This window comes from Notolepis coatsorum (assembly GCF_963971535.1).
Source record: "Notolepis coatsorum genome assembly, chromosome: 5".
Taxonomy (NCBI): Eukaryota; Metazoa; Chordata; class Actinopteri; order Aulopiformes; family Paralepididae; genus Notolepis; species Notolepis coatsorum.
In genome coordinates this window covers 148,150,507-148,163,006 of record NC_140169.1, presented here as the reverse complement: position 1 = coordinate 148,163,006, position 12,500 = coordinate 148,150,507, and the positions used below count along the sequence as shown (strand labels likewise).

At 41.8% G+C, this 12,500-nt stretch overlaps 1 protein-coding gene across 1 annotated transcript in view; it reads right to left on the bottom strand.

Annotated features, from left to right (window-relative positions):
- The window catches only part of LOC311228417 (NBAS subunit of NRZ tethering complex-like), a gene marked incomplete at its 3' end in the record, with an annotated part of 401,827 nt that overhangs the window by 118,441 nt on the left and 270,886 nt on the right, over positions 1-12,500 (bottom strand). Inside the window, 1 exon segment of the mRNA XM_084314324.1 lies at positions 8,458-8,520. Coding sequence (XP_084170450.1) covers positions 8,458-8,520 — 63 coding nt within the window.

The window sequence follows — 12,500 nt, the reverse complement described above, 5'->3', positions numbered from 1 at the left end:
GGGGTTAGCAGACTGATGGTTAGCAGACTGATGGTTAGCAGACTGGTGGTTAGCAGACTGAGGGTTAGCAGACTGGTGGTTAGCAGACTGAGGGTTAGCAGACTGATGGTTAGCAGACTGGGGGTTAGCAGACTGATGGTTAGCAGACTGATGGTTAGCAGACTGATGGTTAGCAGACTGATGGTTAGCAGACTGGTGGTTAACAGACTGGGGGTTAGCAGACTGGTGGTTAACAGACTGGGGGTTAGCAGACTGATGGTTAGCAGACTGATGGTTAGCAGACTGATGGTTAGCAGACTGATGGTTAGCAGACTGATGGTTAGCAGACTGATGGTTAGCAGACTGGTGGTTAGCAGACTGGGGGTTAGCAGACTGAGGGTTAGCAGACTGGGGGTTAGCAGACTGATGGTTAGCAGACTGAGGGTTAGCAGACTGATGGTTAGCAGACTGAGGGTTAGCAGACTGAGGGTTAGCAGACTGGGGGTTAGCAGACTGATGGTTAGCAGACTGATGGTTAGCAGACTGATGGTTAGCAGACTGGGGGTTAGCAGACTGATGGTTAGCAGACTGGGGGTTAGCAGACTGAGGGTTAGCAGACTGAGGGTTAGCAGACTGAGGGTTAGCAGACTGAGGGTTAGCAGACTGGTGGTTAGCTGGCTGGTTGCTAGCAGACTGGTGGTTAGCTGGCTGGTTGCTAGCAGACTGGTGGTTAGCTGGCTGGTTGCTAGCAGACTGGTGGTTAGCAGACTGGTGGTTAGCAGACTGGTGGTTAGCTGGCTGGTTGCTAGCAGACTGATGGTTAGCTGGCTGGTTGCTAGCAGACTGGTGGTTAGCTGGCTGGTTGCTAGCAGACTGGTGGTTAGCAGACTGGTGGTTAGCAGACTGGTGGTTAGCTGGCTGGTTGCTAGCAGACTGATGGTTAGCTGGCTGGTTGCTAGCAGACTGATGGTTAGCTGGCTGGTTGCTAGCAGACTGATGGTTAGCTGGCTGGTTGCTAGCAGACTGGTGGTTAGCTGGCTGGTTGCTAGCAGACTGATGGTTAGCTGGCTGGTTGCTAGCAGACTGGTGGTTAGCTGGCTGGTTGCTAGCAGACTGATGGTTAGCTGGCTGGTTGCTAGCAGACTGGTGGTTAGACATATAAGACATAAAATGTGTGTGTGAGTCTGTTTGTGCTTATGTAAAATGTATGTATTTATGTATGTGTGTATGTGTGTCTGTCTCTGTACATATGTATGAGTGTACAATATGTGTGCAGGCAAGTGTGTATGTGTGTGTGTATGTGTGTATGTATGTGTGTGCATGTGTGTATGTGTGTACGTGTATATGTGTGTGTATATGTGTGTGTGTATGTGTGTACGTGTATATGTGTGTACGTGTATATGTGTGTGTGTATGTGTGTGTGTATATGTGTGTATCTGTGTGGTAGCATGACAGCTCCAGTCTCACCACAGCTGCTACAGATGTTCTCTCTGCTGAACCTCATTAACATACTAAACATGTGCTGCAGCAAACGTGTGTGTGTGTGTGTGTGTGTGTGTGTGTGTGTGTGTGTGTGTGTGTGTGTGTGTGTGTGTGTGTGTGTGTGTGTGTGAGTGAAATAGTGATAGGAAAATAGGGGAGAGACAAGCATTGATATTTACCAGCATGTCCGTATGTGCTTGTATTTGTGTGTGTATGTGTGTGTATGCATGTGTGTGAACGTGTGTGTGTGTGTCATATAAATATGCAGCAGCAGTAGAAGAAGAGTTTTATTATAGAGCTGATCTGAGAGCAGACGCATGTATCCTACCTGCATCATCTCTCTAACACTATCTGTGTGTGTGTGTGTGTGTGTGTGTGTGTGTGTGTGTGTGGCTGATATTAAAAGGCCAGCGCAGTGTAACAAGTCCACCCCCTTCACCCCCTCCTATTAATATTATTATTATTCATAACCTATTCTCCTGTGGCAGGTTCACCATGAGGAGAGAGAGAGCTCCTATTAACAGAAAAGGATCTGTTTATTTGTGCAATATATATCCCCCCCTCCGAATCCCCATACTTCTCAGAGGACATTTTCCCTACCCTTGAGACAGAGACATGCCATTTCCAGGCCCAGGGAAATGTGCTCATCTGTGGGGACACCAACGCACGCACAGGAACACTTGCTGACCTCACAGATCCACAAGGAGACATTTACATCTCAAATGAAAATGTCTCTCACACTTTCACTCTCCCCCACAGGAGCAATAGTGACCAGGTCATCAACAGGAGTGGAAGAGATCTCCTGCAGCTCTGTCAGAGCCTCAGTCTGTACTTTGTCAACGGTAGGGTTCGGGGGGACAGCCTAGGTAGATGCACCTACTGCTCACCTCTTGGCCACAGTACTGTAGATTATATGATCACAGACCTTGACCCTTCCTCCCTCAGCTCATTCACTGTGAAACCACTAACCCCTCTGTCTGATCACAGCCAAATTACCCTGTTTATTAAAAGATCAGACACAACAATGGCACAAACACAAAACAGTAAGCTGTACAATATCAGGAATTCATACAGATGGGACCAAAACAGTGCAGAACAATACCAGAAAGCAACTCATACCCCAATAATCCAAACACTTTTGGATAACTTTCTGGACTCCACATACTCTCACAGTAAAGAAAGCCTCAACCTAGCAGTAAACAATATTAACAATATATACAGACAAACAGCAAAGGAGGCACAACTGAAATGTACTACAAACAAACCAAAAACTGCAACAAAAAACAGCTGGTTTGATACAGATTGTAAAATCATTAGGAAAAAAATTAGAATGCTATCAAATCAAAAACACAAGAGACCCCAATAATGCTGATGTACGCTTTCTCTACTGTGAGACCCTAAAACTGTACAAAAGTACACTCAGAACCAAAAAACAACAATATGACAAACATCAACTGACACTAATTGAGGAGGCAATCAATACAAACAACTTTTGGCAACATTGGAAACACATAAACAAACCACAAAAACAGGAATTGGCTACAGAACAGTGATATATGGACAACCCATTTTAAAACACTATACCACACTGTTCAAATTGATGGAAACACAGAACAATCTCAAATTCTTGATAAATTGACTAAATTGGAGCTTGCCATAAAAGACAATCAAAACCCATTAGACTCCCCAATTATTGAGCAGGAACTGCTTAAGAAATTACAAACTCTTAAATCTAAAAAGGTTTGTGGACCTGATGGCATCTTGAATGAGATGATGAAAAATATGAACAAGAAATTCCAATTGGCTATATTAAAACTATTCAATTTGGTCCTGAGTGTAGGATATTTTCCTGACATCTGGAATCACGGACTCATAACCCCAATCTATAAAAGCGGAGAGACAAATTTGACCCTAATAACTACAGAGGCATCTGTGTGAACAGTAATCTGGGGAAGGTTTTCTGTAGTATTATGAATACCAGACTTTTAAACGTCCTTACCAAGCACAATGTCTTGAGTAAAAGCCAAATTGGATTTATACCAAAACACCGCACAACCGATCATATTTACACCCTACATACCTTAATTGATAAACAAATAAACCAAAATAAAACCAAAATATATGCCTGTTTTATTGACTTCCAAAAGGCTTTTGATTCTATTTGGCATACAGGACTGTTCTATAAAGTTATAGAGAGTGGTGTAGGGGGTAAAACATATGATATTATTAAATCAATGTACTCTGGTAATATGTGCAGCGTAAAAATTGGCAAAAAAATAACAGAATTCTTTACCCAAGGGCGAGGCGTTCGTCAGGGCTGCAACCTCAGCCCGGCACTCTTCAATATTTATATTAATGAATTGGCTAATATACTAGAAAAGTCCTCTGCCCCCGGTGTAAGTCTCCACAATCGGGAAGTGAAATGCCTGCTCTTTGCAGATGACCTGGTTGTGTTGTCCCCCACAGCAGACGGCCTACAGCAGAGCCTGGACCTGCTAGAGCATTACTGTCAGACCTGGGCCCTGGCAGTAAACCCCAAAAAGACCAAAATAATGATATTCCAAAAAAGATCCAAATCTCAGGACGTCCTACCAAAGTTATCAATTGGTACAAAACATGTAGAGTACTGCACACATTACACCTATTTAGGTCTAAAACTAAGTTCAACTGGACATTTTAAGGAAGCAGTCAATGAGCTGAGAGGGAAAGCACGCCGGGCTTTCTATGCCATAAAAAGAAATAACCATGGTAACAGCCCTGATGAGAGTAGAGCCGGTAACCATGGTAACAGCCCTGATGAGAGTAGAGCCGGTAACCATGGTAACAGCCCTGATGAGAGTAGAGCCGATACATCAGTCACATAATAATGACAGATATTGGGCTCATCGCCAATGTTTTTTAATTGACACCAAATTTCAGGGATCCTTGCTAAAAATATATGCAAATATTGGCCATTATATAAGACATTTAATTTTACTCCCAAATAACAACATCACCCATCCCACCGAAAAATACATCTAGTCTCAGTAGGGTTCTAATGGGAAGTAGGTGACGAAGGAAGAGAGGGACTATATCTCTATTGACTTCCTGCTTCTGCAATGCAAGCTGCTTTTGACTGTCGCTCCGTGTTTTTCTGCCTATCGCTACTGTAATGATTTATTATAGCCTTTTCAACTCTAAATACTCTGTACATTAACTCCCAGTTCCTATGGTACTTCTCCAGAACTGTGCATTTTTTTAATTTTTTTGTATTCAGATTTATGACCACAGTGCTCCGTCGAAAGGACGAGTAGCAAGATCTCTCCGTGGGAGGACTAGCGAGATGAAGAAGTCTCCGTCTTATCAGCTAAACATAAAGGACTATATCGGCCACTGAAGGCGAGGATATTTATGAAAGACGAGGATATTTCATAAAGACCCCGGTTGTGAAGTGACCAGCGAAAGACAACAAGGCCCACCATCACCAGCTAAGTACCTAGCTTAGCTTCAGTTTAGCCTAACTTGAAAAGACAGGAAATAAGGCAAGATGCCGGGACTCGGCTCTCCCACAGAATGCACTAGCTGCCTGAGGATGAGTATGAGGATTGTAGAGCTGGAGGCTCGGGTTTCTATCCTGCACCAAATTCAACAGGATGAGCGACTCATTGACTATTTTTTAAGCTACTACAAATATAGCCAACGATACCATGATTGAGACCTGGCCTGGGCTAGTAGCTACAGAACAGCACCACCCAAAAGACGGTCCTTGGCACAACCTAGGAGCTAAACCAAAGCAGTGGATCACCGTCAAGGATAAAAGGAGAAATAAACTAACCAGGAACACGACTATTACCTCGCCCCCGGTACCGCCAGGAAATAGTTTCAACCTACTCTCGGAAACACACATATCAACACCCAAAGCAAAGAGACTTAGAAGCGTGGCTAACGACGCTAGCGCTAGCGAAGCTAACAGCCAGCACATCAGAGCACACGCTAACCACTATTAATGTACTACTCAACACTGCCCCTACACCTCCTCAGTCATCAACGGTTAAGTGTGAAGAACTTGCACTATTCTTTAACAACAAAATAACCTAGATCAGGGCCAGCATTACTCATGATGGAAATAAAGCTGCAAACCGCGCAATGTAACCATGAGAAGTTTCACATGCATCACATTAGATGTACTCTGCAAAACTGTCTCAGAATATAACTCCTCCACCTCAGACATTGACCCTATACCTACAGCATTCTTCAAACGGGTGTTTAATAGTGTTTCAAGCCCTGTGCTAGATATCATAAACACTTCCCTTAGAACTGGTATTTTCCCAGATGCCTTTAAAACAGCAGTTGTAAAGCCATTACTAAAAAAACCTAACTTGGATAGTAATGTAATGGCAAATTATCGTCCAATATCCAACCTACCATTAATTAGCAAAGTACTTGAAAAGATAGTTTCAGTTCAAATAAATTCCTTTCTTGAAGAAAACAACATCTTAGAAGAATTTCAGTCGGGATTCAGAAAATATCATAGCACTGAAACTGCCCTCACCAAAATAATCAGTGACCTCAGTCTAAACTCTGACGAGAATAAGATCTCCATCCTTATCCTGCTACATCTCAGTGCAGCATTTGATACAATCGATCATGATATTCTAATCGATCGTCTTGAAAACCTTGTCGGTTGTTCTAGGCTGGTTTAAAACATACATCAGAGGGAGGAAATTCTATGTTAAACTAGGAGATCACATGTCTGATATATACAACAACAACTATGGAGTTGCACAAGGGAGTTGCTTAGGTCCTTTACTCTTCTCCCTTTACATGTTACCGCTGGGTGATACCATCAGAGAACATAATGTAGATTTCCATAGCTATGCGGATGATACACAACTGTACATATCTGCTAAACCAAATGATACAGCGATTAGCTCCATTACAGACTGCTTACTGGCAATAAATAAATGGATGAGTAAGAACTTCCTGAAACTAAACGAGAACAAAACTGAAATTCTAATTATCGGCCCCAAAACTAAAAAAGAAACGTTAATAAAGAACCTGGGAGGACTAACCCCTTGGATCAAATCTGAGGTCACTAGTCTCGGGGTTATCATAGATTCAGAACTGAACTTCAATTATCATATTAGCAAAGTGAGGAAAACATTGTTCTTCCATCTCAGAAATATAGCAAAAGTACGACCATTTATTAATCAGAACGATGCTGAGAAGCTAATTCATGCATTCATATCTAGCCGGTTAGACTACTGTAATGCACTTTTCACAGGTCTCCCTAAGAAAACCACAGAGAGGCTTCAGCTAATCCAAAACTCTGCAGCCCGACTGCTAACTAGAACCAAAAGGAGAGAGCACATTAGTCCAGTCTTAGCTGCTTTACACTGGCTTCCTGTAACATTTAGAATTGACTAGAATGGACAGGGACCTAGCTACATCACCAACACTCTAATAAATTACACGCCAGCAAGAACACTGCGATCATCAGCTGCTGGACTACTAGAGGCTCCCAGAAACAGTCAAAAGAGGATCGGTAATGCAGCCTTTATCAACTATGCCCCAAAACTGTGGAACAAACTACCCCAAAACATCAGGGAAGCCAACTCGCTAGACATCTTCAAAAGACAGCTTAAAACCTATCTCTTTGCTCATTTCAATGAAACATCAGGGATATCCTGACACAAATTGTACTTACCTGCACTATTCTTACCCTGCCTACTTTTACACACGGCCTATACTGATGCACTGCTCTGTTGTATGTTAAATACCCTGTTGTATGTCCGTAATAATTTTTAGACTATTTTTAAACTGAACCATTTTAAACTATTTTTATTATTTGTATTACTGAATGAAACTGTAAACAGAAAGCCTATTGGGATGCTAGATCATAATGTGAAACACTGTGATTTACCTTACCTTGCTACCTGTCTATCTTTTTTATGATCGCTTATGCCTGTATTTTTTACTGTTGTGAAGCACTTTGAACTGCAACCTCTGTATGAAAAGTGCTATACAACATAAAGTTATTATAAGAGGAACAGAGAGAAGATGAGGATGAAGAGAGAGAGAAGGAGGATGAATAGAGATAATATGTGGATGAGGATGATGATGAAGATAAAGAGGATGAGTAAGATGATGAAGATATAGAAGAGGCGGAGTAATAGAGAGAAGCAGAGGATAAAGATAGAGAAGAAGAGGGTGAGGAGGAATAAGAGGACGATGAATAGAGAGAAGAGGAGGAGGAATAGAGAGAAGGGGATCAGGAAGTGGAGGAGAGAGATAATATGAGGATGAATAGGGAGATGCAAAGAGGAGGAGGAAGAGAGGAAGATGAGGAGTAATAGAGAGAGGGGTGTAACGGAACACAAAAACCACGGTTCGGTACGTACCTCGGTTTTGAAGTCACGGTTCCGTACAGTGGGGGAAAGTCTGGCTTTCCATGTTCCACTCAGGGGTGATGTAGTGTGCAGTAACTAATTGTACTTGTAGGGCTGTCAACAAATATTCTCTGTTGAAATGAATAATCGACTTGTAAACAAAAAAATAATAATCTCTCAGTGTTGTGTGTGGGTTGAACGAACACCCAGCCATTTGCACAAATAATATTTTGGGAATGGGTGAACTTGGAGTTTTGAATAAAGTTCTGCACGCAAAAAAATAGTTCTGCACGTGCGGTCGTTAGTGGTTAACGTAGCGCTGTATTCGTTCGGTACACAGCCGTACTGAACCTAAGGTCCAGGACTGAAACGGTTCGGTGCAGATATGTGTACCTTTACACCCCTAGAGGACGATGATGATGATGATGAGAGAGAAGAGGAGGAGGAATAGAGAGAAGAGGATCAGGAAGTGGAGGTGAAAGAGATATAAGAGGCTGAGAAAGAGAGAGAAGATGAGGAGGAAGATGGAGATGAAGAGAGGATGAGGATGATGATAAGGATTAGGGGAGGGATGGGGGGATAAGGAGGAGGAGGAAGAGCAGGAGAAGAAGAGGAAGGTGTGTTTTACCTGAGGTGTTTCTCCAGCTTGTCTACCTGGTCGTGGAGGGATGAGGTGATGTCTGTCTGTGGCCTGCAAAAAATTAAATAAAAACACACACACTTTAATCCACCAATTTATGCAACATTTGTGTGCGTGTGTGTGAGAGTGTATGGACATGCATGTGTAATATGTGTGTGCGTGTGTATCACTGCAGGGCTCGACTGTTTCTTCTCTAAGAATAAACCCCCCTGATGTTTTGCCTAAGAGCAAAGGATTCTGGTTCACGCCATCCCCCGGTGAGATACTGACCCTTATCAGGCGTCCGTGTCTCTGTCTCTCTGTCTCTCTGTCTCTCTCACTGTCTCTCTCTCTACCTATCTCACTGTCTATATCACTGTCTCTCTCTCTCTAGCTATCTCACTGTCTCTCTAACTGTCTCTCTCCGTCTATCTCAATGTCTCTATCACTGTCTCTCTCTCTACCTATCTCACTGTCTCTCTCTCTACCTCTCCCACTGTCTCTCTCTCTACCTCTCCCACTGTCTCTCTCTCTACCTCTCCCACTGTCTCTCTCTCTACCTCTCCCACTGTCTCTCTCTCTACCTCTCTCTCTCTCTCCCTCTCTCTCTCTCTCCCTCCCTCTCTCCCTCTCCCTCCCTCCCTCCCTCCCTCTCCCTGCCTGCCTGCCTGCCTGCCTGCCTGCCTGCCTGCCTGCCTGCACATTACAATATTCTGACCAGATTCAGTCCCAATTAAGCCAACCTTCCGGAACTTCCCAGGATTGGGGTGAAAATACCATGTCATTGTTTTTTTTTTCAAAGCACCCCGGTCTCCAATACCGCAGACTGGGACGGCAATTCCAGAGGCTTAGTTATAGGCATAGTTGAATAAATCAGTCCTGGGAGTGGGACTTTTTTTGAATAATTCTTTTTTTGCATGTTGAATATGTTTTGAATACAGGAGAACATAACTAATCTGAACCCAGTGTGGGGTTGGTGGTGAAAAGCCAGTGGAATGTTTTGGTTCGACCGAAATACATCTGAAGATAGAACATGCACCATCAAGGTTTAATTTAGACTTCTGTATTCATAATTTCGATCCATGATGGATCTTTCTCAGGTCCATTTGATAAAAACACCACATTCATCCAATCATTCAAGGAACGTTGTTTGGTTAATAAACAAAAATGTCAGAATTATATTACCCTGGTGTGCATGTTCTACCTTCATATCATGCTCTGCAGTTAACCCAGCGACCACCGTGGATGTGCGTACGGCTAATCCTTCTCTTGACCTCGGCACGTTACGGCGGACACTGCGTACCGAAGACCTCTCTTTCAGCCGGCAGCGCTCGAGGGAAGCGTTGTGGTTCTTGTTGCTAGGCAACTCTTGAAACTCTTGTTTCATATTAATTTGGTATGCAGCACATAAACAGATAGATGATTCACGCTTATAATGGTAATGAACAGTTTGTCCCTGGCAGAAAATATGGAGGATTTAGAGCATGGAATACAAAAAGGCTTTAAAAAGTGAAGTATCTTTAGTGAGTTGATTCTTTCGATCAATTATGTCAGATGTACCAAAGCCCTAAGAAACACCTATTCAAATATTTACAGTTAAAAGTTAGAAGATAAAAATATTTGGAAGAGAAAGGGGATGTAATCTAGATAGTATAACATATATTAGTTATGTATAGTAAGGACTCATAACTAGATAAATGGAAGCCTGGAAAACAGATATGCAAGAAGATATTGATGATCGACACAAGGTTTATATTAGGGATGTTCGATATTGGCTTTTTTACCGATATCCGATACCGATCAACCGATACCGATATATGCGGGGTTTCATTTCAGGTAATTAACATTACATATATCTTGTCGTGGAATTAACACAACATTATGCCTACTTTTGACAATAAATAAAATAAGAATTTGTTCTTACTTGCTTGCCTGGGTAAATAAAGGTTAAATAAATGTAATTTCTTTTTTAAATACATTTTCTTTTTGAAAACAGATACTGATCATTCCGATATTATTTTTCTCCCATCCCACTGTTAGTCGTTATGCCAATTCCCAACCCCCTTCCTGGTTGTTGCGCACTCCCACTTTGTATCCTTGGAATATACCCGGAGGACTTTGTACGAGCTCTGAGAGGGACTGGGCTTCTGGAGTACGGATGCTCCGACACGGAGCGTGTGGATACAGGAGCTTTCAGACCCTATAGGCCTGGAAAGACTGACTTACATCACTAGGGGCAACCTGCACCTTAACTTGCAGGTTGAATGTATGTGTGTATGTGTGCGAATGGGGACGTGTGCTAGTTGTTAACGCTTTGAATGCCATCCACGAGTTTTCTCGTGTTTACCCCCCGCGGGTTGAATGCCCACTCACGAGAATATTTGTTTTTTTTAATTTTTTCTTTTTATTAGCGATCTGAAATCATATTGCATCAAGCGAGTCTATCGTTGGAGATCCAGGCACCCCCGGCGCTCAGATGTGAAAAAAGCGCCCCCTATCGTCTCCCAGATGGTAAATCACCCTTTTGGATTGGACTCAATGAAAATGAATGGGGGGAAAAAAAACGCACTCCACATTTTACTTCTCACTCATGTAACCGGGGGTCTACCAGAGTTCACTCTGGAGCCTCGGAGCCGCGGGGAATATGTGTTTTACTGTATACACGATGGTTCAATCAAATGAGCGATTTTTTTCGAATGGCGATCGGGAATTGGAATAAACCATTTGGATACCATCTGATCTCAGGTAAGGAATCTATGTTATCAGTATTAGGATAATCAGACTCGTTTTCACAGAGATATAAGAAATAGGAGACTCGATTTTCGGCTCGCCGCAAGAGCGTGCGTGCATACACATATACTATCGATAATCTAGCGTTTATTTGAAAACGATTCATGACATGGCCGAACAATGACAACGTTCTAGAATATTCCAGTAAAAGGCGATTATCATGGAATGTGTTGTTTTTTCCGTGAAAGAGTGATTTTCAAAATGCTAGAAAACGGAAATGAAGCGATAAAAAAACAATCTGCCATGACAATGTTGACTGGAAAATGAGTCTTTGATAAGCGACGGGCAGATTAGACACATAGCCATAATTTTAAACATAGATTAGGCGATATTAACGTTAACATTGGAGTGGATGTGGGCATTCAAGGGACTAATACGAAATTACACTTGGGCAGTCAAAGTGTTAAGGGAGGTAAACAAAACATTACAATAACAAATATTGTGGGGGGGAAAGAATGCAGCTATAAGCCATTCTCCATCTCTTGTACATTTGCTATTATATTCAAAAGGAGGATATTGATTTACTAACATATAGTGTGGAGTGGAGAAATATATTATATATATAATAACAAATGGAAATTAGCTACAGTATATAGCTCAGCATTATCTTTGATTATTCAAGTTTCAACAGCATCAAAATATTATTAATTAAAATACTTTTTTGTATATTGTAATATTACATCCCGTTACTTTTCCTGATATTTTAGAACCGGTATCGTGATACTTAGGCAGGTATCTGTATCAAAGTCTAAATGTTGCTATTGTGACAACACTACTTGACTTATGATGACATACGATACAATCTTTTGGATTACATTTACACTACTGTAACTGCAGCATATGCAAATGTAACAAATCCCCCCTCCCCCAAAACTGCATAGTAAACCTTTAAGTTAATGGGAGAGAGGGATGAGCAGGGAGAGGATGAAGGATGAACAGGGACGGGAGAGAGGGAGAGAAGGATAGGATGTGAAGATGAGATTGTGCATGTTTTGAATTATGCAATGCATATTTAATTGGAGTGCCTATTTATTTATTTTATTTTTATGATGAACTTTTTATCATTTAATTTAGTTGTGTCTTTTATTGAATATTAATTTATGTATATTACTATTAGACAATGTTTTAGTTATTTATAGGTACATCACCTTCAATTAATACACCTGTATCATTCACAACACGTACTTTGAAACACAATCCTTGGCCAAGCCTTTGGTACTTTGGTTGTGTGTAAATATGGTCATAACATACGTTCACCACAA